A 27,751-nucleotide genomic window follows, 5' to 3' on the forward strand; every position below is an offset into this window, starting at 1 on the left:
TGAACATTTATGTAGTATTGAGGTGTTATTAACAGTGAGTAGCAGAAGTCCTTTTCCATTAACATCTAAAAACTTTTCATACTCACAAGCAGATCTAAACATTGTTGCTTAAGGTTAGCCTAGATGTGATATGGAACTAATTATAAAGTTTTTATTTTCTGAATTTGCTATGAAAGTTTCTTATAAACTCTCAATAACAACTCTGTCCCCGGCCAACTATATAGACTAAGCGCTATTACACAGAAACATATTCTAAAACACAGGATTCCAATATGAATGAGAGAATGCTTCACTCCTAGAGTCGGCACATATTTTGGTTTGTATGTTAGCTAATACATTTAGTCCCCGTTAACCGAGGCTGAGATTCTTGGTGCTAACAGTTAAGGAAGAGACTGCCAAGGGCTATCCAAGGTCCTCAAGCTTACTGATGATGAATTACAAAGTATCAGGGAGCACAGGGGTCACAAGAGTCAGAAGTAGGATGGTAAGAAAACCAGAAATACACTGGACTTCACTAGTGACACATAAGTCCAGTACTTATAACAGCACTCTTTACAATGACACAAATAAGCTTTTACATTACAAATAATTTCCTCAACATTGTTACAAGTACTCTAGTACCACCTACAGGGTTATCCGAAAGTTTTTATTTTTATAGATATATTCTCTAGGACTTCTCTAGAAATTAAGTAAAGAATAGAGAACATAACAGCCTATTATCCACACAGTTCATTTTATTTCTGAAGGTATTTCTAGAAACTGCAAGAACAATTTATTTCCATTTGTTAAAGCGGCTTTGAAAACAAACCAAAAAATGTGTATTAAGGGACCTGAATAGATTAACTGCCTTATCTCTTATCAAAAAGGAAGATCGATCAGAACAGGATGATTACTTGCAGTATACACCATTTACTGATTTTAAGGGTAAGCTGTACTTACCAAAGAGTAAACATCATGTTAGAGAGAGCCATCATTTATTATATTTCTGTCCATTAGTATTTCCAATTGATTAAAAGTCCTGCCTATCAAAAAGGAGACCTTTAATAACATCTTTACTACCACAAACAAATTAATCAAAACGACTAGGCTATAGTCTCACAACTCATAAAAACTGCATTGTTAATCCAGGTAACACTGTGCTGTGCTATGCTTAGTCACTCAGTTGTGTCCAACTCTTTGCGACCCCATGGACCACAGCCTGCCAGGCTCCTCTGTCCATGCGGATTCTCCAGGCAAGAATACTGGAGTGGGTTGCCATGCCTTCTTCCAGGAGATCTTTGCAACTCAGGAACCAGATCTCCTGCATCGCGGGGGGATTCTTTACCGCCTGAGCCACCAGGGAAGCCCAAGAATACTGGAGTGGGTAGTCTATCCCTTCTCCAGGGGATCTTCCCAACCCAGGAATTGAACCAGGGTCTCCCACATTGCAGGTAATTCTTCACCAGGTGAGCCACCAGGGAAGCCCCCAGATAACACTACTATCTTCTATATTAATTGAATTAAGGTCCAGCAAGTTCAAACAATATGTCCCTGATTATATAAACATTTTTTTCATGTTTTAACAATAACAACAACAAAAAAAGTTGAAGGAGTTGTATTATCAATCTGCAATACTAGAATAAAAATTTCAACAATTGGCTTCAGGCTTCAATCTGGTGTTTTTCCAATGTAACATGCTTATGCAGTCTCTCATATCGGTGTTACAGATTTTAATCACCTTGGCCAACCTCTACACATATACAACCAAGGGTGCAATAAATTAATGATACACAATGACAGGAGAGATGTAAAGGACCTAAGAGCACTGTTTCTATCATATTATACAGCAGGAAACATACAGGAAAGGCTAGAGACTTCTTGTTTCCCCAAGCAAGTTTAAGCTTAAAACAAAATTTCTGACCCTCGAGTTTATTTATTTACTATTCAGTCATCTCAGATGGAAAAGACAGTTATGACAATACTAATAATAATACTGTTTTGGGCCAGGGGGATAAAATCTTTCATGCTTATTAATTTAGTTCTGTATCAAAAGATCTTTGAAAAAGCAAAGTGCAGAACAATATTTATAGTAAGCTCCTATTTGTATAAAACAAGGGAGCTATATCATTCCTATATGCACAGAAAATTACAAGCACATAAAAGACATTCTAAGAGTGTAATGATGAGAAAAATGAGACAGGCTAGGGTAGGAAAGAAATCTTTCACTATGTACTCTTTGGTACTACTTCAACAGTTTTTTTTACAATGTTCATGAAATACTTTTTCAAATAAAACAAGGTCTTTGATCCTGACAGGATGACCACTTTACAACATGCAGTATGTTCCTGACTCCAACACTCAAAGAATTAAGATTCACATAAATGACTAATATAATTTTAAACATCCATATTCACTCTAAATAAAAACTAAAGCTTACTCCTCAAATCTATATCAAAGACAAAAACACTTTAATTGTTTAATTTTTGGACAGAAGTATATATTAACATTAATCCTGTGTGTTATTTTCATGGATAATGAAGTTCAAGTGTTCACTGGTATTACTGCTTAAGTTCTAAAAGCCTATAAAAACATCTCTCATTTTAGTCTTCTATAAATAACTGGCAAAATTTCAAGCTCACAAGAAATTTTCTACCATATATATAGAGATTTCAATGAATTCTATTATTTCAACAGAAATAAAAAGCACATAAATATATAAACACAAAGTGGAACGACACTGCTTCTTAAAAAAAAAAAACATTAGAAAAGGTAATTCAGTTTTAATTTATTTTCATCACTTGTTCTTCATGATCCAGATATTTTAAAATGTAATGAAAATTAACTTTCCATGATATGTCAGGGACTGGCACTAAAAAAATTTTTGGACTGCAAATGAGTTATACAAATGAAAATATCAAATGGAGATCCAGTTATCAAAATGAAAGCACTCAACATATTAAAAGTTCACAATTATTTGTTTAGAGCACATAAAAAAGTCAGCTTACTAACCAACTGTTGAGATTTTAAAGAACTATTGCAGAGGTTTGAAGAAAATAGATTTATTAGTTAACTTATAAAGATTAAAGAGCTTGAAACAAGTATTAAAAAGAAATTTGTGCCTTTATTAGAATGGTGTTAGGCTTTAAATATACCAATTTGGGTAATCAAATTATTCATTTTTTAATAAGAAATGACACTAGAGAACTGCAATTCTGGTCCAACAGTCTTGTCTTTACTTTTCCTTTAAAGCAAGAAAACAGGATGCGAGCAATCAGAAAGCAGTAGCAGGCGTCAGTTAATCCAGGACACTAGCTTCTTAGCTCCAAAAGCGCTTGCAGAGAAAACCACTGGGGGCACAGGAGGATGGGAGCACTTCACAATAACTGGGATCCCATGAGTGTGTGTGCGCCAAGTCTCACGGGCTACTTTTGTATTTATCCTTTACTTGGTCACTTTTTTTCACCCTCAAATACTAGTTTTTCTTTGACTTTTTTTCCTCAAAGTATAAAAAGTATGAAATATAAACAAGCTCTTGCATTGCACACACTTCAAAGTGTACAATTCAAGCATTATAGAGCTATCTACATACTGATAAATCCCATCAAATCTTGGATAATTCAATAATATACAAAATACCAGGGCACAGAAAGAACTAAAACCCACTTCTTTTTGATACACGTAAGATTCAAATATTCAATCTAAAGAAAAACACTTAATCATTTTGGCTCTCCTCTACATTCGCATGTTGATATACTTATTAAAATATTCCTGTATAATTAATGTTTGGTCTTATTATTTCAAGTCAGGTTTAAAACCAGCCATCCAGACAAAACAGGTAATCAGAAAGACTATTTCTTCCCCACCTCCCTAACCCCAAAAACTATGAAGCCAATTTTACGACATGACTCCAAACACTGGATTGTGACGACAAATGCTAGGTCCAATTTCTTCATAATCCTTTTTGGTGTGGCATACTTGGTAGAACTCAGGCTGAAAATAAAAACAGATTTTTGGAAAGGTCAAAACTGTACCACTTTTCAACATGCTTTAATTTTAAGATAGATATGTTAAATCTAAAACGTTTATCAGTCCATTCATGGTAGTTGAACAAAGCTTTGAAATTCTAACAACTGTGACCCAAAATCAGCTCCAAGTCTATAACCAAAACTGAAAAGGAATATTTGACAAAAGTCTCTCTAATCCCCCTCCTCAACATCTGTTTCTCCTGGAATTTTTCAATTTTGAGGAATCTCAAATGCCCAAACTATTCTGTTGTGGCTTTCTCACACTGTACATTGAATCAAGAAAAGCAGCAGCATTCATGTAAGTTACAGGTGACATATTCCAGGTCATGTTCCAAAAACTTGCTTTCCTCACTGAAGGTCTGGTATAGACAGACTATTCCATAGTCTATTACCTCATTTCTCCAAGGGGAAAGTTACACACTCAACTAGGTGATAGAGATAGCACAACTGAAGACAATTCAAATTAAGGAAGAAAAGAACTTTTACCTCTTATTTTTAAATGCTTTTATTGAAATCCAAGGTTGTATAGTTTTCAATAATTCAAATAAAAGTTCTTACATTTTATTTGCTACTGTCTACTACAGGATAAAGCTAAAAAAGTGAAGTCGCTCAGTCATGTACAACTCTTTGCGACATCATGGACTGCAGCCCGCCAGGCTCCTCCGTCCATGGATTTGCCGAGCAAGAATACTGAAGCGGGTTGCCATTTCCTTCTCCAGGCACTACAGGGTAGAGCACCACTATTTACTAGGCTAAGGATGTTAAAATTAAAGTATCTTTTAAAGGGACTTTAAGATGTTTTGGTTTGGGAGAGGTATATTAATTCCCTTGACTCAGTTTAGAACATCATACTTCCTATGTGGCAACTCTTAATATTTTAAAATATTTGCACAGGAAAAACAATGGCCTTCTGATACCTGTATCACCACAGAGCTAAAGGTTCTCCCCACAGATAAGCTTTAAATCCTCACTCTAGGACTTCCCTGATGATCCAATGATGAAGAATATGCCTGCCCAAGTAGGGGACATGGGTTTTATCCCTGATCCGGGAAGATTCCACATGCCACAGGGCAACTAAGCCCATGCACCTGTGCTCTGGGGCCCATGAGCTGCAACTACTGAAGTCCTGGCACCCTAGAGCCTGTGCCCTGCAACAAGAAGCTACCACAAGGAGAAACCTGCGCACTGCAATGAAGAACAGCCCCCAGCTGCTGAAACTAGAGAAAGCCCACGTGCAGCAATGAAGACTCAGCACAGCCAAAAAAATACATTAAATAAATGTTTAAAAGAAGTGCTCACTCACAAAAGGTCCAGCAAGAACAAAAAACAAAACAAAAAAACCAGTAAGTCCAAATGAGTTCCACTTTTCAAAAATACTGTATTTGTGTTCAATTTTAAAACCTCCCTGTGCAATATTATATAAAAATTTAAGAAATTTCTCTTGTTCCTCTAAATTGTTTAAGTTGATAAATTATTTTATCTTTAAAACAAAAAAGTCAAATTTTAAAGTAAGCTTCATCTCACTTACTGTGGAAGCCAGCATAGATCCTCCAAACCAAACTGCATATCGTTGCATGTGGTGTGTAATGACTTGTACATCAATAGGTTTTGGCTATAAAAGATACAGTAAGATCAGTTCAGTGGTAAACTCATATAACAATCCCTGTAGTATTTAACCTTAGTTGTACATACTCAAATAAAAAAAGATGTGGAGGTGGGGGTGTACACAGAGCAAAACAATGTAACAGAAACAAATTAAGCTAATTTTATAATTTTTAAAAATATAACCACCTGAAGTATGGGAAAAGAACTAATCCAGGTAACCCATGAACACAGTATTAGGACTATACCCTCAGGCTTAAGCTAAAAACTAAGCAAACACTGAACTTTCATTAGTTGGTCTATTTCTCACAGTGGCATGGATCAATAATTCTGAAACTACTATATATGTATTCCAGGATTGAGCAAACGAACATAAGGCTGGTTTCACAGAAGAGCATTACAAATATGGGAAGGTATAAGAATGAACCTTACAGTATTCTGGAACTTCTATTATCTGTATGAATCTGTAGTTTTTAGTTTCTACAGAGAACTACATTTACACACACACACACACCCACATCTGACTGCCAACAAGGCCTAGATGCATTGACCCCCTCAGTGACAATTGAATATATATCTAGTGTCCAAATCTTGGTTTCTTTTAATTGAAGTACAGTTGGTTTATAATATTGTGTTAGTTTTGGGGTGTACAGCAAAGTAATTCATATCTATATAGGTACACAGATAGATTTCAGATTATTTTCCATTAGTTACTGTAAGATACTGAATACAGTTCCCTGTGCTATATAGTAAAATCCTTGCTGCTTGTCTATTTTATGTATATAGGATTCTCCACTAAAAGGAACAAGGATACCTTGAAATAAAATGGCTGATTTCAAGACTGGAGAAGAGCAAGTACAAGATGAACCTGCAATATCTTGCTATTTCAGAAAGTGAGGATGTACCTGCAGAATACTGCGGCCACAACAAAAGGAATAAAAGCCACCTCTGAAGGATTCTTACTAGTCAAATATGAGAAAGTTTAAGCATCAAACTTAATAACAGTATTAATGATACAGCCTACAGAATAACTGAGAAATCAGGAGTTCAGGGATATTAATGAATGAATAAGGGGGAAGGACATACTCTTTCTTACAGTAAAATGAGACTATGAAACACAGAATAAATAATGGAATTTGCAAAATACCATTTGGCAACTACCACAGCAATAACTAAATAAGATGTTAAAATCAGTGGCTGAGACTTTGATGAAAAACAAGGCAGTTATACCTAATCTGAAAGTATCATCCTATAAGATTCTTATTAAATATAAAGGAAAAAACAGTAACTTTATAATAGAGACACCTGACACACTTAACCAGGTGATCAAAGTTAACATATAAAAACAAATCATGCGTCTGGCAATACAATGCAGTAAAAAGAATACAACATCACTACTGAACTATTACCGTCAAAAATACATTATCTGAACCTAATCTTAAGAAAATATCAGACAAATCCAAACTGACAAACAGTCTGCAAAATAAATTGCCTGTAGTCTTCAAAAATATTAAATTTATAAAAGACAAAAAAAATGAGTACTTTTTCCAGATAAGAGGGAAATGAAACCAAATTCAAACATATGATCCTGGACTGAATCCTAGACCATAAAAAAAAAAAAAATATATATATATATATATATATATATGTTTTGATTTTGATAATTGTAATGGCCTGTTTTTAGGAAATACACACTAAAATTTAGGGGTAATAGGCTGTATTTGCAAGTCACTCTCAAATAGTTCAGGAAGATACATGTGTCTATTTGTATACATACATATATTTATAAAAATAGAAAAATAAAGCAAATATAAAATGCTAAAATTTGGAAGTCTAGGAGAAGAATATATAGGAATTCTACTAGAATTTGCCAACCGCGTCAAAGTATGAAATTATTTTGGAATAAAAATTTTTTTAATTTATATGTCACAAAAAGATACGGCTTTTTGTTACTAAAAAAAAAACTATTTGACTGTCCTTTAAAATCGGATTGACAGGAAAAAAGGCCAGATTTAAATACAGATATATAAAGATGTTATAAAGATCCATAAAAATAACTACTGAGTAAAAATAAAAGGGAAGGAGGTGGAGTACTCCAGTATGTAGGATTTTTCCTGTATTATTAGATATGTTAGCATAGTGCTGACAACACTGAGAGAAAAAAAAAATCTCTCAGTTCTTAGAAATGTGTAAGAAACTTAAAATATTTTAAACATTTTTATTTAGCTGCAATGAGTCATTACAAACCAAACAACTACTTTTTACTGTACACTCCAAGGGATAGTTTAAAGATAATCAAAATTTAGGGGCTGAAAGTAGTCGGCTATCATGCAATTCTTCAAACAGCAGTAAACCACAGGGTGTTGTATTTACCACTTTCAAGTAATTCTGGGTAACTGGTAGTCTCGGATGAAGCCCTCATTCTTGGAAATTTTCCAAGTTGCGTAAATGCGTTTTACTTAGTAATATAGCCTCTGAATCAAAGTTTTGCTTCAATATCCCACATATAATGAAAATGAAACAAAATTTACTGGAAATATATAAATATATAAATATTTACAAATATATATATATATATATATATATATAAAGAAGTCATCTGAGAATTTGAAGTTAATTTTGATTTTTTTTTTTGACAGCAAACCCAAAATTACAGGACAGAAATTGAAAGGTTATTTTGCTGTACCAACAATCTGATTTCACGCTATGAGGCTGCTATGGGAGAGGACAGTCAGTGTGTGAAAACAGGTGAAATCACACAACAGTCTCTCTCTTTCAACTCTGCTTTGTTGTCCTGCTATAAAAGGTATTTAATATTTTGTAGACTCATAAAGAATATTATTCCTGGAATATGCAACAAACTACTATATGTAAATTATCTGTGAGATAAACATTAAAAAAATCTCTCTCATAGCTATGAAAGTGAAAGTGCTAATCACTCAGTCATGGCTGACTCTGCAACCCCATGACAGTAGCCCACCAGGCTCCTCTGTCCATGGAATTCTCCAGGCAACAATACTGCATTGGGTTGTCGTATTTTCCAGAAATATAGGTAATATCCTAGAGGGATGGAATGACCAAGAATATCATGGATATTAATCTATAAAATTAACCACTTTTCATTAGATACCTCAGGCTCCTCTTACCTTCCAAAGAAAGCTGGCAGACATTCTACATTTCCAATATGATAATCAAGGCACCCTCAACCTTTCTACCAATAATTGAGAAAACCTACCTTCAATCTACCACCACTCAATTCCTCACTTAATTTCAGTCTGGCATCTACAGTTCTTTTCAAATCTCTTTGCAAGCGACGTCCAAAGTCCCTGAACATGGTTGAACCTCCGGAGAGGACAATATTCTGTATTAGTGGAGAAAAATAAATAAACAGAACTTTTACATAAAGAGAAGTTTAGACGTGTTTTTAAATCTACATTCACCAACAGAGAGAAAATAAACACGTTTTTTAAAAGTGTCACTTACAATAACAACTTTGCTATAAACACTGACCTTGTAGAGAGGACGTCTGACATCAATAGGACAATTCTGAATTACTTCATCTACAACTTCTGAGATAGGCTGGGTAAAGTCTGGGTTAGCAAACTGAAAAGTTAAGTTGGACACATGATAGAGATTAGACCACTACTGATTTAAATATCACAATTAAAAATTAAGAAACTTTTCAGTTCAAAAATAAAAGGACTTCTAGAAATAATAAATTCTGGTCTCTGCCTCAAAGACACTGAAATCAGAGATTTCAAAAGAAATAAAATTAAAATAATGATTACATACATATACCATCTCATAACCATCAGATTAGCAAAAATGTAAAGCCAAACATATACTATGACCTGGCAAAAATCTATATAAATGGGAGCACTTTACAATGCGGATGAGAATATACACTGATGTAAAGATTACTCACTATAGCACTTTAGCATTCAAAAGAAAGTTCCTGAGATTAACTCTGATACTATTGACTGGTATTTTCTGCAGAATAATTCAAAACAAATCTATCTTTAAAAAAAAAACTTACCTCTGGATGAAAAAAAATTTCAGGTCCCAAGAATCTCTCATATCCAACATCAATGGAAAACTCTTTCTTTGAGATAGCATTGATTCCAGTATACTGTTTAATCCACTTTGATCCATCTGTATCATACTTGTTAAATTCTTTTACTAAGTCTGGGCAGACATAACTATAGCGCTCCTAGAAAACGAAAAGTAATTTTTCTCCATTGTTTTAGGAAAAGCAAAACAGAATGGTATTTATTTTCAGTAAACTAAAATCAAATGAAAAACACCTTAAGAAAATAAAATTCAGAAATTAAGATGAAGAAAATTTTATGTTAGGATGTTATCATATGTATAGTACAAATAAACAGCTCATCTCCTGGGCTTCACATACAAATAGAATAAGACTTAACAAAGAGTCAATTTCTAATATTTCAGTGCTACTTCATGAAAGCACTCATTAATGTCATACAAAATTTTATACTGTTTCAATACTCAAAGGACTTTATATTTAAGAAAAGAGAAAACAAAATACACAAAGAATTGCAAAATAAATACCTGACATAACCACACAAATTTATAATAGAGTAAGAGGTACAAATTATTAGGTATAAAATAAACTTCAAGGATATATTGTACAACATAGGGAATATAGCCAGTATTTTAAATGAAGTATGATCTTTAAAAGCTATGCCTCACTATGCTGTACACCTGTAACATATATATTATAGAGCAACTATGCTTCAGTAAATAAAATTTCTGAGGTGACTTTTGGCCACCATTAACAAATTCCTTTACTATGTAGGAAGTGGTAAATTCACTTTCATTCCTAACCTCTGATAAGCAAGGAAAACACTATAATCATGCAAAGACTGTCAAATCAATGGAACTATTTTTACCTGGGAAGTTTTGCTTTTACGTATTTAAAACATAAATGAAATTTTTTAGATATGTTGACAAATGATAAATTTTAAAAAGCAATGCTAAATATTTTGGTATTTTGCATAAGCCCTAGTGTAGCATACAAATTATTAAAATACCTTACACAGCCTTCACATTTTTCTTCTATCTGCCATATCATTTGAACCAACCACTGCAACTATTCTACAGCCCAATGAATCAATGACACCAAAAATTTTGTTGTAACAGATTAACTGTTAGAATCAGAAATAAAGAAATCAGTGAAAATTGAGATGTGAGGACTCTGAAGTGAACTAATCACAGACATACCCCATTTTACTGTGCTTCGCCAATAATCTATTTTTTACAAACTGAAGATATTTGGCATCTGCATTATCAGATGACAGCATGCTTTAGCAATAAATATTTTTTAATTCAAGTATGGGGTTCCAAATTAAAGTACATACATTTTACAGACATAATGCTATTGCCACTTAATAGACTGTAGTGTAAATATAACCTTTAAATGCAGTGGGAAACCAAAAAATTTGTGCGATCTGCTTTTTTGTGATACTCGCTTTCCCACAGTGGGCCAGAACAGAACCCACAGTACCTCCAAGGCATGCTACATTTATTTTACTAAAGACAGTAAGTATGTTGAAGTCAGTTTGTATCAATGTCCTTATATGTTAGTCTTCTCAAATGTGAAATGTGGTGAGAGCAAGCAACAAGTTGCTAAGACCCCAAAATCTCCTATAAGAAATACAGAGAAAAAAATATAAATTAAGAATAGTGGTTTGTAACTGGTAACAAAAGCTTTTGTTAAACTACTGTTCTTGACTTAAGAATTTTTCCAGTTAATATTATAAACATGACTTTCATTTCTAACTGAATTATGTTCTCAGCATAATTTTTTACCTTCACTGCCTTAGCAGTTTCCAAGGATTGTTCTGGAGGAATTCCTACTTCTCGGTCTCGCAACAACTGCTGAATAAAATACGTGATATCTCGTCCTGCGATTGGAATGTGCTTAATACAGCTGCCAATCACATACCCTTCAGCCTGGAGGGGAAAAGTGTCAAGTTATTTTCAATGTTTTCAAGAATCACCTAAACTAATCACTAAAGATCAATTTCTCAGATTACTGAGTTTGTATCCTTAAGTATTGCTTCATTCCAAGAAAATGCTTCTAGTCTTTATTCCTCAACTGTATTCATAGCTAACTTACCACAGAATTTACAATACTGTACAGACACCATGAATAAGAATGGCCAGCAAGTTAGATTTATTATCCCACTGGTAAGAGTTTATAACAAAGACTGAAATGATTCAACAACAAAGAAATAGTGAATTTCAGAAGCATTAAAGGTTTTAGATAACAGACTTCAAATAGGAATTTACTGTTTAAATTTTCTATAATTTCAGCAAGAAATTTAAATTGCATTGTAGGAAATTTGATCATTAACACATATTTTCTATCATTTTTCTAGTGAAGTAGGTACCAACTTAAGCCTGAGATAGTCCATGCACCATCATAATTCCAAATAATTTAATTTTGCAGAATGAATTCATAAATTTCTACAACTCAGAAGCAGATAAAAATAACGTAACAAAATTAGATTTCATTAACAACACTGTTATTTTATGAAAAGGTAGAGTATTATTATTAGATTATGGTAAGTTAGAGATGTTTACTATAAACTATACAGCAAAACTCACCAAAATCAAATGACAATAACAAACCAATACACAGCATAGCTAAGTCAGTAAAAAAGATAAAATGAAATTATAAAAAACATTCCCATTAATTCAAAAGAATGCAGGAAAAAATAACAGGAATACCCAATTCTTAATATGCTTCATAAAACTGTTCCAAGTTGGTAGCTTCTTTTTGCAAATTACCTACTCCAATATTAATTATAAGGATAAAGATATTATTGCTTAATTGTGTAGATATTAAGAAAAGACTGCAGTCAGGCAGAGCAAGTTCAGATCCTAGCCCCATGACCTACTTGGTGATGTTAAGGAACTCATTTGCATTTTATAAGTAAGTAAACTGAGGTCCTTAAAGGATAATATAATCTACAACGTAGATCTTGAGGTTAAAATGAGAATTTTAAATGAACAATTTAAGAATCTTTATGTATCTCTAAGCAGCATACATGTATCCATTATTTAATCCTCAAAACAGTTCTATTAAACAGGTTGCTATTATTGTTCCCATTCTGGGAAAAAAAAAAGGAAAAGAATATGTAGCACTAAGAAAAATATGCCAACTAAATTATAAAAAAAGCTATCAAATTATTAGATACACCCTAATTTCCAAGATATTAAAATATCCCCCAATGCAATACAATAAAATGTAGAATAGCCATACAATAAGATATCATTTGGCAATAATAATAAGTGAAGTACTAGTGTAGAACTCCATTTATATGAAATATCGAGAACAAGCAAAACTATAGAGACAGAAAAAGTAGACTGGGCTAAAGGTAAGGGGGGAGAGTAAATGCTAAGATATATAAGGTTTCTTTTTAGACTGATAAAAATGTTTTAAAATTGACTGGTAATGATGCACTTTATACAAAAAACACTGCATTGTACACTATAAATGAATGAATTGTGTGGCGTGTGAATTATATCTCAAAAAAGTTTCTTTTTTTTTTTTAAAAAGGGCAAGTATTGCTAAAACTATTATGATATCAGGAGGGTGAATTATTACATCTAACCTAATAATCACTCTGAGGATGTAATTGTCAACAGAGGTTGCCCAGTGCATTAAAATGAGGAATAAGAATAATGAAGAAATAAAAGTTCAAAACAATTTCATTCTTTACATGATAGTCAATGTAACATAAAAAATTTTTAAAAGAGAAATATTTCTATATATACCAAGCCGATAGAGATCAGTATGAATTCAAGTAATAACTCTGAATCTATTGGGCACAATGAAAATATTTAATTTGTCGTTAAAAATTAGTAGTAGAAAGGCTTTGGCAGAAAAATGCCTTCTCTCACAAATAATCCAATCTGATGCAATTTTCTTAATGTGCTTGATTAAGTCCATGCAAAGCACAACCACAACTTGAGCTTTTTAATTCAAAAATGTAATTCCCCAAAAGTCATTGATGGTCATGTGCTTTCAACTAACTGCCACTTTAGTAGAACGCTAACACAAGTATGAAATCTGTTAATTAAGAAGAAAAGAAAAACTATTCACTGGCTGTGGAGTAGGAAATGGCAACCCACTCCAGTATTCTTGCCTGGAGAATCCCATGGGCAGAGGAGTCTGGCGGGCTACAGTCCGTGGGGTGGCAGAGTCAGACATGACTGAGTGACTTAGCACATTCACTGGCTAACATACATCCAAACTGGAAAACTGAATTCCATGTTTAAGAAAAGAAAGGCACATTTCCATTCCAGATACTAGAATTCATCATTTCCTAACTACAAATTGGAAACAACTTCTAATAATTTTCTAATTATTTTTAACTATAGTACAAACCTACAGCAAAAAAGAAAAAAAAAATGGAATTTGTTCACAAAATTCAAATAATGTGAGCAAAACACTACTATAGCTGAGCAATGACCAAATTATAGTAAATAAATATAATATTTCAAGTTTTTTTTTAAGGTGGCATTAATCCATATAATTTAACCTTGCTAGATGTTAACTGCTATCTTGTTCAGTAATTGTAAAATATCCTTACCACAGGGATGACATGAGTGACACCGTCTCCACTGTCTATTACCGTACCGGTCAACGTCCGTTCTCCTACTTGTCTGGAGGTCCAAGATGCAGCTAAGGCAAGAACGGCCTTGGACAAAAAGAAACATGGCAGGCACGAAAATGAAATAAACAGTTAATAGAAAAATTTTTTTATTGTAGAACTTTATTCAATTGTAAACGTAGTATCTTTGGAAAGAAAATACACAGAATTAACTTACATTATACAATAAAATTGTTTATATCCTACATATTATTAAGACAACTTAAAGGCTCACATTAGTTTTTAGGGGCATATTTATAAATTTTCCATATTTTAGTGAGGGCCATTTTCCTCCTATAGCCAAAAAAAAAGTGGAAGACTAACATGAGATACTACAGTACTAACATATAGGAGACTAACATGAGATAATACAGTACAGGACTTAAACTTTGTGTATATATATATGGCCTAGCCTATAACAAACACAAAGGTGCAAGTAAGGTAGAGACACCAACCATGAGTTATTTAATACATAGATGGCTATATACAAGTGTCACTCTTAAAAAAGATTAGCTCCAAATTTTCTAAATGCAACATGCATTCAGGAATATGTAACAAGCTATATGAGCAGAGAAAAGACCACTGCACACTTCCAAATACTATGATTTAATTAGGAAAACAAAGTTGATGAAATAATGTTTTTCTATAAAAAATCTTGGCATAAGCAATAAAGTATAAGTTTTTCCATTTACAAATTAAGAAATTAATGTAACTAGTTCAATTAAAAAAACTAAATTTCATACAAATCCAAGCCTCAAACAAGATAATTAATTAAAAACAGTATTAAGCTGGCTTTATTTTATCTACTTGCAATATAATAGCTGAAAGGAATCTAGAAAGGTAACTAGACCATCCTCTTACTTTAACACTGGATCACACCATAATCATTATGGGCTAACAGAACTACACAATAATTTATATACTTGTTAAGCATTTGTGATATGCCAGGGATCACATTTGCTACAGGGTTAAGAAACAAGTAAGAAGTAAGCTCTGTTCCTAACAGGGGAGAGAAAGTATTCCACTGTTCCATACAGATTTAATTTCATACAAATTAAATTCGACAAAACATTATAGGGATTTATGATATACAGTATACAGAGGGGCACGATGGCAACAATGGTCAAACATATGTAGTGGTAACTAATTCAAAACAGATTACAAAGAAGGACACAACGAATGTTATAAGGGTAAATAAATGTGTATACAAAGCTTTTGACATGAACTCTGAATAAATATGAGTTCGCTTATTTCTGTTCTACGAAAGGCCTTATTAATTTATCCAAAAACCATCAATTTACTTCTACATTTCTCTTTTACTCACTAAACAGTTCCATTGCTCTAATGATTTCTAAATTATCAATTCAATAGAAAACTATATGTTTTGAAATTAAGAAAAATACACAAATATTTTAAGGTTGAATTAAATCAGCTTAAAATTTAAGAGCCATGCTTATTTTGACATCTAAACTTGCTTACCTGTACAGCAATGTACAAGCCAGGAACATTGAAGGACTCAAACATTATTTCAGCAGTATATTCCCTGTTTTCTGGAGTATTCAGTGGAGGTTCAGTCTATGAAATTGAATAACATTTAAATAGACATTATCAGATTACTGTGATAACTTTATAGACAATTTGTAAGTGAGAAATAATGTATTTTTCAAACACTATATTTATATAAAAGTCATTAAACTCAGAGGTACAAAGACACATAGGCTAATGAAAAACTAGAGAATTCAAATAGATCTATACATACATGTAACTGCTAGAGTATAAAATAGAGATATTTTCACAGTTCTCCTCAGTTTAAGTTATGTGACTGCATACACCACATCACTTAGAGACCTATGGGGTAAGTCTGGGTCAGAACATATCCCAGTGAGGCAAGAAAGGACCTAAGGAACAGCACCCAAAATCCTGAACTTCATGATTCACCTTTGCCTCAGGAATACCTAAATCGTTTTATATCACCAAGCTTGAAACCACATAAGATATTCTCATGAGTCGATTTGACTATTCAATTATTTTTGTTATCTCAAATACTTAAACTTGAAAGGCAAAACTTAAACTTAAGAAATACAGAATTATCTTTTTGACCTGGAGTTAAGGAAAAATTCCTTAAATTTAATGAGCACAACTTGCAAAAGGAAAGACAGATAAAACTTAAATTCACTGCAAATAAAATCATGTTCTAGATTTTAAAAGACACCATAGAAATTTTTTTCAATTAACTGGGATTAGATTTTTTCCATTCATAAAACCTTTAACTTCTAAGCTACTTGATGTATTTAAACTTATTTAGGAAGGCTCTGGACTATGTTCAAGAATTTGGAGATAATTTACTAATAGTTATGTGTAAAATTAAGCAAACTGAAAAAACCAAGGCAGTTAAATTATTCACTCCAAGAAAAACAGAATTCTATACAAAATAAAATTTAATCAGAAGATCTCACAAGGAAAATATACAAATAGCTAATAAGCACATGAAAAAGTACTCAATGTTATCAGTCACCAGAAAAATGCAAATGAAAACCCAAATGAGAAAGCTCACACCCACCAGAATGGCTAAAATTAAAAAGACTGACACATATGAAATGTTAGATAGAACACAGAGTAACCAGATCAATAACACATTGTTGGTGGGTGTGCAAAAAGGTACAGTCGTTTGGGAAAAGTTCTGAAACCTTCCTATAAAATCAATCATACAGCTATCCTATGACACAACAATTCCTTATCTAGGTGTTTACACAAGAGAAATAAAAACATGTTCACAAAAGACTTGTATAAGAACATTCACAATATCCAAAATATTCCTAACTATCACAAACTTGGAACAGCCCAGGTGATTTTCAACAGGGAAATGGGCAGTGAGTACAAAACAGAGTATGACCCAGCAAATCCAACAACACGCATGAGCTTCAAGATCACGGTGAGTGAAGTCTTACCAAAGAGCACATCTTATACAATTCCATTTATATGAAACTCAAAAATAAGGAAAACGTCTATGTGTGGGGAAAAAAATTGGAACAAGGGTTGCCTCCAAGAGATGGGGGTAGGGATTAAGTGGAAAAGGGCACGAGATAATTTGCAGCTTAACAGTAATTAATGTTCTGTATTCTGATAAGGGTTTGGGCTACACAGACATATGCATCTGTCAAAACCAGAGAAGGGCAAGGATTAAGACATCATTAATCCTGCAGGCCAAATCCAGGCTACCCTTCTTTTTGTAAATAAGTTGACTGGAACACAGCCACAGTCACTCCTTTAAGTACTGCGTATGGTGGCTTTCCTACAACAGCAGAGCTAAGCAGATGCAACAGACACCACATGGTTCACAAAGCCAAAAATCTTTCCTATCTACCTTTAGACAAAGTTTGCCAATGCCAGGTCAAACCAATAAAATGGTAGGGTTAAGATGTGTGATTTTAAAGAATGTAAGTTTTATATAAAAGAAAAAAATGTAAACAGTAATAAACTCTAGTTGATGACATGTAAGTCGCTCAGTCGTGTCTGACTCTTTGAAACCCCATGGACTGTACAGTCCATGGAATTCTCCAGGCCAGAATACTGGAGTGGGTAGCCTTTCCCTTCTCCAGGGGATCTTCCCAACCCAGGGATTGAACCCAGGTCTTTCACATTGCAGGCGGATTCTTTACCAGCTGAGCCATACGGGAAGCCCCTAGTTGATGATAATGTATGCTAAAGTAGTTAGGGGCGAAATGACTCAATCTGCAACTCTTTGCAGTGATTTAAAAAGTAAGATGGAGTAATAGAAAGATAACCAAATAAACAGATGTTCTAAGACAATTACAGTAAAATTGATTGCTGAGTCTAGACTGCAGGTGCTCAATGCAAGGTTCTTTGAACTTTATGTATATGTATATTCACATATTTATGTGTATACAGTCACCATAATAAAAAATATTAATTTTACCCAAAATTATGATATAACTATATCACAGAAAGAGGAAGACGATAAGGATGTTGTGTTAAGGAGGGGGGACAAAAGGAAAAGAACAAAATACTCATCTTTCCTAGTAGGAAATTATAGTATCTAATATTTAAAATAACAAACAAAAAGTAGAAGAAATACATAAGAAAACTATCAGGAAAAACTCTAAAATTTTAAAGCGTGTGCCTCTGGGGGATCAAGGGTTTAAGAGTAGGGAGAGGTGAGGAAGGAAAGTGCTGTTTTATAAAGTTAAATCCATAGCACTTAAATTTTTAAAGTTATAAACATGCATTGCTTTGATAAAAAAGTTTAAAAATTAAATTACATATTTTATTAGCAAGAATCACAAATGAAATCATACCCGCTGTTTAATAAAAAAAAAATGCCATGTTTCCAACTTTTTCCCCTCAAATATACGTTAAAGATACTAAAAATGATCCAGATTTATCACAATGTTTTTAGATACATGACAAATAAATTATAGCCTATTGAGTACAGATGTAATGAAAACATTCTCATTAAGCTTCTTCAAAAATTTCCTCACTGAAATTACAAATTGTGCTTACCAAAAGAAAATAATGATCTTCAGGTTCTGCCCTTAAATATTTAAAGATCACTTGCTCCATAAACCTTTCCATCAAATCCCAATCTTCAACTATACCATGGCGGATTGGCCACTATTAAAACAAAAAAAAAAAACAGGAATTAAATCTTTATTAATATCAAAATTTTGATATTTATTAATATAAAACAATATCTAATTATTATTTGATATTAATAATAGTAATACCAAAAATATTAGAAGAGGGAAGCATTTCTTAGGTGTAATGACACACAGATCATTAGAAGATGCATACTTAACTAGAGATAAAGGAAATGATTTCTACATATTTTCAGATGTTTCTATTAAAAAAAATAATGCAAATATGTCAAAATATTAAAAACTATTCAATCTAGATGAAAGATTGCATTTCAAAAATCTTTCTGGATTTTTGAAAATTATATAATAGAAACATACCCCATTAAAATTCAGCTTGTGAAAATTACAGGTTATGACAACTTGCTTACTCTTTATTAGCTCTCACAAATATTTGTTGTGTGTCTAATATATAAAAAACAGCTGGTAAGTAAATAGCAAGAATAATCGTAAATCAAGCAAGCAAAATTTTGTAAGACAAGTCATACATATCTGTATAGACTCAGTTTCAAAACTCAACCTGGCAGAACTACAGAAAATTCAAAAAGACATCGCAAGTACTTTCAATTTTCTAGGGAAATTTGGTGATGCTCAGAATCAGTTTGACACTACATATCTACTAGTTTAAAACAGTACAGTTTCAACATCAGTCAGTAACATCACTTCTTTGAAAAACTGGATTACCAGCAGTTGCTATGATAAAAATTAAATCTCTCTCCCCCCAAAAATCCATAAAATAAGAAATATAAAAAAGCAAATTAAGAAATGAGGATGGTGATACAAAATCTAATTCCAGGTGTGAGAAACTGACCTACCTGATATGCACATGCATCCTAATAGTAACTAACTAATAATTAAACAAAAATATTTTCCTTTCAAAGAAGTGTCATTTTTTTTTTCAAGTAGCTACAGTTGCTACTCAACAGACTGTTACAAATCCTTCTAAGTGACAAAAAACTGTCAAAACTTTTACTGAAACACTAAAGGCACTAAGAAAGTTTGTGAACCTCTGCAATAAAACAGTTTCACAACAGATAAATCTAAAGCAAAAATTAGTATTCTGAATATATGAAGAATTCCTTAAACAAGCAAAGTAAAAGCTTAGGCAAAACTCTTCCAAAATTTTATAAAAGAAAACATTTTTTAAAATATAGTTCCATGCATAGTATAAATATACACTCAGTACCTAAGGCTCAATTTATTAACGAAGAAAATATCCTACTGTCATTCAGTCATCATTAAACCTCTTATCTATTCATTTTTAATAACCACATTTCACCAAAGCCTTCTAATAGATACTTCTTAAAGCATTACACTTAAAAAATAACTTCTACTCCTCACTGTCTCATTGGAAAAGACCCTGATACTGGGAAAGATTGAAAGTGGGAGGAGAAGGGGATGACAGAGGATGAGATGGTTGCATGGCATCACCAAATCAATGGTCGTGAGTTTGAGTAAACTCTGGGAGCTGGTGATGGACAGGGAGGCCTCGCGTGCAGCAGTCCATGGAGTTGCAGAGCCAGACACGACTGAGCAACTGAACTGAACTCCTCACTTTGCTTTAGGAAAGGAAAGAGATGTACTTATTACATCATTCATTTTATAACATTACTGGAAGTTTACATATTTTAATGTTCTAGATGATATATATTCATTTATTCATCATCTATTATTGTGCACCTACTATGAATCATTGGCACAAATGCTAAGGACATGAACATCCTGTCATAAGAATCTATCTAATGAAAGAAATATAACAGACACAAACAATACACTATTAGCTTTTAAAGAAATAAAGTACCTAGGACAAGATGAACAACTTGCCTTCAGAGAGAAAATATGAAGGCTCCTACTTCTCTATGACTGAGGAGGTCGTATCTAAGCTGGGTCTTAAAGGAGCAACCTTGTTAATTTTGTTTTCAGAGTGGGAGGTAGAAGAAAATGTAAATAGAGAATAGCAAAAAATATGTACAAACACTGCATAATATACAAACACAACAGTTATCAATGAAAAATACCTGTGCCTTTAGGGAAAGGGGTGTAGATAAGTAGACTGCTTCTAGATGAAGGGGACCAGGTTCTCAAAAACTATTACTTGCTTTGTATTGGTGTTTTACTCTATAAGAAATAGAACATCAGTAGAAATTTTCTATCAGGGTAAACAAAAATAGCTTTGATTTTTAAGAAGATAATCATAGTAGCACTGGGAAAGCTGAACTGAATCTTAAAAGAACAAAAGAGAATAAGAGCCCCAGTTGTGCTGTAAATGATGTTAGGCCAGACTGAAGGTTTCTGTCACTGTGAGAAAAAACTCACAAAGATATCAACAGGTTTCTAACTATGAAATCGGGATGAAAAGGATCTATAATCAACCAAGATACCAAAAATGTATTTTGCCTTATCTTGGAATAAGCAAGGGTGGAGTATATATAAAAAATTTTGTTTTGAATATATTAAATTCAAAAGCCAGAGATTAGGTAGGTGACAGTAGGCAGCTGGAAATCAGGTCAAGGAATTGGGTAGAGATCTAGGCCGTGCCTGCAGATGAAGGTGTGGATGAGATCATCTACAAAAGGTCTTAAATAAGAGAGAATCAAGGGCAGTACCTGGAAAATACTGATATTTGAGTAGTAGGCAAAGGAAGAAGAACCAGTGACAGTACAGGGGAAAAAATGAACAGTAACAAATAACAAAAATTGCCTATGTTAGGAAGAGAGCCAGCAGAGTAATCTTATGAAAGATGTACAGAACAGACTTTTAGACTCTGTGGGAGAAGGCGAAGGTGGGATGTTCAGAGAGAACAGCATTGAAACAAGTATACTATCAAGGGTGAAACAGATCACCAGCCCAGGTTGGATGCATGAGACAAGTGCTCAGGGCTGGTGCACTGGGAAGACCCAGAGGGATGGGATGGGGAGGGAGGTGGGAGGGGGATCGGGATGGGGAATACATGTAAATCCATGGCTGATTCATGTCAATGTATGGCAAAAACCACTACAATACTGTAAAGTAATTAGCCTCCAACTAATAAAAATAAATGGGGAAAAAAAAAAAGAAAGACAAATCAAGAAAGACCAAGACAATTATATCCAAGATATAACTGGATTTAACAAAGAGCTTATCAAAATAAGTTTGCTTTTAAAACAACAAAGAGGAAAATAAAACAACAGCTAAAATGCTGAGGAAAGAAGGCAGGAATGTAAGAAGTTTTGTCATTTGGGTGTGCCTGTTGCATCTTGTAGACCTGAAAGTGTATTAAGAGAATAGAATCAATGCAGAGGAACTCTGGCCTCTCAGTTCACCGACTTCACCACCTCTGAAGGTGTCTTTTCCATTTTGGCCAGTCTAGATCTTAGTATCATTATCATCTCTAAATTTCTGAAATGCAAATACACCCCCTCTCTGATCACAACTTCTTATCCTTCTAGCATACTCCAGCACCTTACTACATCTCTCTCTAGTATACTTTTTCTCTAGCCAAAACCCATCCCCCTTCACAACACACAGTTTAGATTTTGAGCCCCTTTACTCTGCTCATATTTCCTTTTGTCATTCCATCTACCAAAACACAACTTGGCATGATCCTACCCTAAACTTAACCTATATCCAGAATGCTGATCATACAAATCACACAGAACTGGCTGATAAAACTAAGAATTCATAGCTACTATTCCCAAATGGACATAAATATACTTGGCAAGCTGATGTTTCCCCACTCTTCATTTTTACTCTCAACATTGATGATTTTAAATATTCTCCCCATCACTCAGACTTCACTTTCCCCCCCTATTTCCTGAGCAGTAGAGAAAATGTCATCATGTGTTTCACAAGGAAAGCAGGAGCTAACAGTCAGGAAGCCAAACTGACTTTCCTCACCAAATCTGTAAAACTGATTCCACACTTACTTCTTTTTCTTTTTCAATTTTTTATAATTTAAGAGATCCTCCATGTATGAAGTAGATCATCTGTGCTCTGGATTCCATCCCTCTAGCTTTGTCATCGACCTGTATTACAGTCTGCCTTTCCTGTAACTTTGATGTCTTTTTCTAATGATTCTCTCACATTAGCATTTAAGCATTTAAACGTCTCTTCCATCTTATGCCCACAACTTACCTATTTCTCCTTCCCAATCAAAGCCAAACCTCACAGGATTAATCCTTTAATTTTTCCTGGCCTACTTTGCTGACCATTCACAATCCAACCTATACTTTCAATCCAGGCTCATTACTCTTCTAAAACTATTCTTATTAAGGTTACAAATAATATCCTTGCAGCTAAAGACAGCAAGTAATGTATGGGCTCTGGATCACTTGATAGCAGCATTCCACACTGTTATCGCTCCTTCCTGTCTACCCAGTCTAACTATGCCTTTTCAGAATCCTTTGTAGGCTTTCCTCCTCCATCCAAATCTCAATGGTGCATTGACCAAGCTCTGTGCTAGGCCTACCCCTCGAGAATCTTATCCCTTCCAAAAGTCCCTAATATCTTCCAAATATTTATCTCCAGTTCTGTCTTGTTTATAAGCTCCAAGAACAAAATATCTGTATAACCAAATATCTGTATAAATACAAACCACTTCAAATTACTTCTTCAAAGCCTTTCTTTCCACCCCATTACAATAGTCTTGAAGTCAGGAAAGTCATTTTTCTTATTTAATCTCAGCACTTTAAAGTTGTTTATACATGGTAGTTTTTTTTTTTTCTTCTCTCTTTTTTTTTTTCCCATTTATTTTTATTAGTTGGAGGCTAATTACTCTACAATATTGTAGTGGTTTTTGTCATACATTGACATGAATCAGCCATGGATTTACATGTATTCCCCATCCCGATCCCCCCTCCCGCCTCCTTCTCCACCCGATTCCTCTGGGTCTTCCCAGTGCACCAGGCCCGAGCACTTGTCTCATGGTAGTTTTTTTGTTAATGAATAAATTATGAGAAGGGAAGAACAGACGTATAAAGGAAGAAATGTGCAAATCAGGCAAAGTGAATTTGAATAGTGTCTACCTTTTGGTGCAGGTGGGGATAGTGACTCTGAGAGTAGACACAAGGAAGGTACCTGGGTTACTAGATTTGTTCTCCATCCTGAACTTTTATGATTACAGTCACTAAAATTGTTTTTAACTATAACTAAGCCTTACCTATTTTACAGTATGCAATTTATATCTCAATAAATAAGGAGCAGGAGGAAGATGGGTAGGGAACAAACAAGAAAGAGAAAAAGATAAAAGAGTGCACTTTCAGATGACACAGGCTTCAACAGGAGAAAAATAGTGGAGGTTTGAATAAAGATGGGAAGTATTTCCAGGTGTGATAATGTGGAGGCAAGAGAAAGACAATCACACTGATGATTCTGAGACTGAAAAAGTAAATACCAGTTACTTGAAGGAGCTAAAATATTCCTCTTGGGGCGGGGGGGAATAATACAGTTAAAGCAAGGTTGGAACAAGTCACAAGGGAAGAAGAAATTTCTACTGTGAAGAGGCTGAGAGTATTAATCCTGTAACTGAGTGGCAAAATTACTAAACGAACTAATTTTTTTAAATAAAATGTTATTTATAATTACACAAATCATAAAAATATACCTTTGTTGCATATGTAGGTTTTTCTATTGCTTCATCACCAATGAAGAAGTCTAGGTCATCAACACCTTTCATCACCCTCCTTTGAGCTTGATCGCCCACTTTTGCTGACTCCTTAATAGCAATACCTTTAAAACAGAAGTTATTTATGCATGTCAAAAACTTTTTTTCAAGTGAGACAAATTTTTCACTTGTATTTTTTCATAATAAAGTATTATTACATAGAATATGATCTAATATATTTAACTGCTAAATTAAAGCAAAAAGTTCATTAATTAAAAAATGACAAAATTCCTTTAATATAATGAAATCTCAACTTCTACCCAGAAACAAGGCCTCAAATATAAAAAGCCCCCAAAAGAGAAATACTGCTGTGGGAATGTTTCAGTTATGTTTTTAAAAACTATGTAAGCTCTATTTTCATCTGAGTAACACTGTAATTCCACCAAGTCAACACAGGTTTGCTGGACAATCAGAAACAAAAAATTGAAAACCAGTAATAAAAGTAGGAAAATTGCATGGGGAAATACTTTTTTTAAACTTTTTTCATATTTCTATCCTGTCTGCACTATGAACTAGCTTAGTTTTAACACTGGCATAAGGACCTGTTAAACTTTAATCCACATATAAAAAGGGAAATTTCAAATCATTCAGGTAAAACCCCCAGCAATCTCCTTATATAATTTCAAAAACTAGCACACAGTTCTAAACCTAAAACTTATTAATTTCTCAACTAAGTTGTAAATGTCTAAATCCTTCAAATTAAACAGCTCTTCATTCAAAATATCTGCATGGAGACTTTCCTGGTGGTCCTGTGGTTAAGACTCAGCTCTTCTACTGCATGGGTGCACCCCCTGGTCAGATACTACATGAGGAGTGGCCAAAAATTTAAAAAAAAAAAAAAACAACAAAAACATGCATGCACATAAGCTGATGGGCCATTCAAACAGTTACACTTTCAGTTAATAACAATTTATATCCTTAATAAGGTATGTAGAAAATACTGAAGGAAATTCTAAATCTAATCTACTTCTAAATGCTGCTTCTCTAGCAAAATGCACATAGATATCCAGATGCGTCACTACAAACTTCCTAAAAGACAAAGATTATGAAAATAATTTTGAACCATATCCACAGGTTTTCCAGATCAAATATCTGTGTTCACCAGTGGCAATGATTATATCTGCTCATTATAAAACTATACCTGCAGCATTAAAACTAGTTGGGTGAAAAAAAACTCCACAATCAAAAATCTTTTCTTTCATACACAAATGGATTTTTAACATGGTACAACCTCTCATAAGACAATGAAAACTAAAATTGCAAATTTTGGCAGAGAGATGAAATAGAGAAAGGATACAACGGTGATGAGAACCAAAGGTTTAAAATATCAAAATTATACAGGCTTTCAACTAAGACTTAATACAGCACTTAAGAATATAAGCAAAAATAAATTTTGCAAGAATCAGAGTTAACACATCAGGAATCTCCTGAAATAAATGTTTTAATCATAACACAATGCCTTATAAAAGATTACAAAATAAGAAATTGCAAAATCAGCATCTTATGGGTTGAGTTGTGTGCCCCCAAAAAGATATATTTAGGTCCTAATACTTACTACCTCAGAATGTGACCTTATTTGGAAATAGGGTCTTTCAAGTTAAAATGAGATTAGGATGGGCTACAATTCAATGACTGGAGTTCTTATAAAAATACAAAATTTGGGCATATCCATGTACAGAAGAAAAACAATGTGAAGACACATAGGGTTAGCTATGTGACTGGAGTGATGCATATACAAGCCAAGGAATGCCAAGGACTGTCAGGAGATACCAGAAGCTTTAAGAGCCAAGGAGACTTCTCCCCTAGAGCTGTCAGCAAGATCATGGCCCCACTGACACCTTGATTTCGGACTTCTTGCTGCCAGTACTACAAGCTTCTGTTGTTTTAAGCCACCTGGTTTTTGGTACTTTGCCTTAGCAGCCTTGGGAAACTTAATATAAGCATACACATGGTATAAAACTAAACTCAAACATAACTAACGTCAAGTACTAGTTTGCAAAAGTACTCTATTTTAGTCAGCAACAGAGCCAATATTTGTCATCAAAATCTTAAACAAACTATCAATATATTGATATGTAAAGTTGGGACGAAAATGAAAAAAAGCAAATCTGTCCTTCCATGTAGATAACAAATATGCTTGAATCAAGGTTAAGAACAACAGTACTACAAATTAACACCACTATATTCCTATGGATAAGTTATTTCATCAGTGTCACCTAAAAGCCATTCCATGTATTGAAGCATTAGATTTAGGTAACACAGCCTAAATTCAGATAATCAATCCTTAGAGAAATATATCAAAAGTTTATCAGAAGTGCAAAAGTCAAACAGGTCTGTTTCTAGAGAATGAAAGAAATATATAATAGCTCCCCCTTTAGAGATAATTTTGACACATCTTCACACATTTAACTTTGTTCTTGCCATACATAAACAACAAAACTACTCGTTCATGTCCGATGGGTGCCCAGTTGAGTCCAGAGATCTGTAGTTCAGGCAAGTCTAGTGATTTCTACCTTGCTCTCAAAATTACAGACTCTGAATCCTAAGCTGCTTTCACTATTCTCTGCATGTTTATCTTTCTATTTCCTTCTCATTTTCATAAATCAGTAGGAATACACAAAAATATTCAGTCACACAAATACTTCCAAAATTAAACCACCTACGAGTTAGCACCACCAAGGAATGGCTTAAAAAGTTTGTTGTCTGATATGCTAAAGCCTTAACCTGGTGGTAGGTCAGGTAGGTGAGAAATGCTACTATATAATGTGCAGAAGGTGAACTGTCTAAAAGTCAGATGTCCAAAATATGTCCATCAAGGACCAGATACATAGACCAGGCTAACAAATAAGAGCACAAACAAACCAAGTCAGAGAGTATTTTTTAAAAACATCTGAAAGATAAATTATTGAAACTGGACAGTCAGTTAAAGCGAAGTTAACAAAAATAAGACAGAACAAAAATAACCTAAGTAAGGTTATAAAGTATTAGAGAACAGCTGAAGTCTGCATCTCTAAAGATGAGATGCCATCCTTATTTTGAAGCATGGGCTTTTGTTAAGGATGTCAACAAGCACAAGCCCTGCAAAAATCATGAGCACAAATCAAAGGATGGTCTTTGTACTTAACAGTAACACACACATTATTAGTAACAATATCTTCAAAGCGGATT

The 27,751-nt window shown here is 33.6% G+C and overlaps 1 protein-coding gene across 1 annotated transcript in view; it reads right to left on the bottom strand.

The window, feature by feature from the left end:
- Positions 1-2,744: 2,744 nt before the first annotated feature.
- Positions 2,745-27,751, bottom strand: part of ACTR3 (actin related protein 3) — a 50,111-nt gene continuing 25,104 nt past the window's right edge. The window contains exons 3-12 of the mRNA XM_043487511.1: positions 24,524-24,648; positions 18,812-18,922; positions 15,770-15,865; positions 14,231-14,338; positions 11,439-11,582; positions 9,643-9,816; positions 9,117-9,209; positions 8,842-8,967; positions 5,533-5,616; positions 2,745-3,969 (exon numbers count right to left, since the gene is read on the bottom strand). Of these exons, the coding sequence (XP_043343446.1) occupies positions 3,874-3,969; positions 5,533-5,616; positions 8,842-8,967; positions 9,117-9,209; positions 9,643-9,816; positions 11,439-11,582; positions 14,231-14,338; positions 15,770-15,865; positions 18,812-18,922; positions 24,524-24,648 (1,157 nt within the window). The 3' untranslated portion in view covers positions 2,745-3,873. The remainder of the gene's footprint in view (positions 3,970-5,532; positions 5,617-8,841; positions 8,968-9,116; positions 9,210-9,642; positions 9,817-11,438; positions 11,583-14,230; positions 14,339-15,769; positions 15,866-18,811; positions 18,923-24,523; positions 24,649-27,751) is intronic.

The sequence above is a fragment of the Cervus canadensis genome, chromosome 15 (assembly GCF_019320065.1).
Source record: "Cervus canadensis isolate Bull #8, Minnesota chromosome 15, ASM1932006v1, whole genome shotgun sequence".
Taxonomy (NCBI): Eukaryota; Metazoa; Chordata; class Mammalia; order Artiodactyla; family Cervidae; genus Cervus; species Cervus canadensis.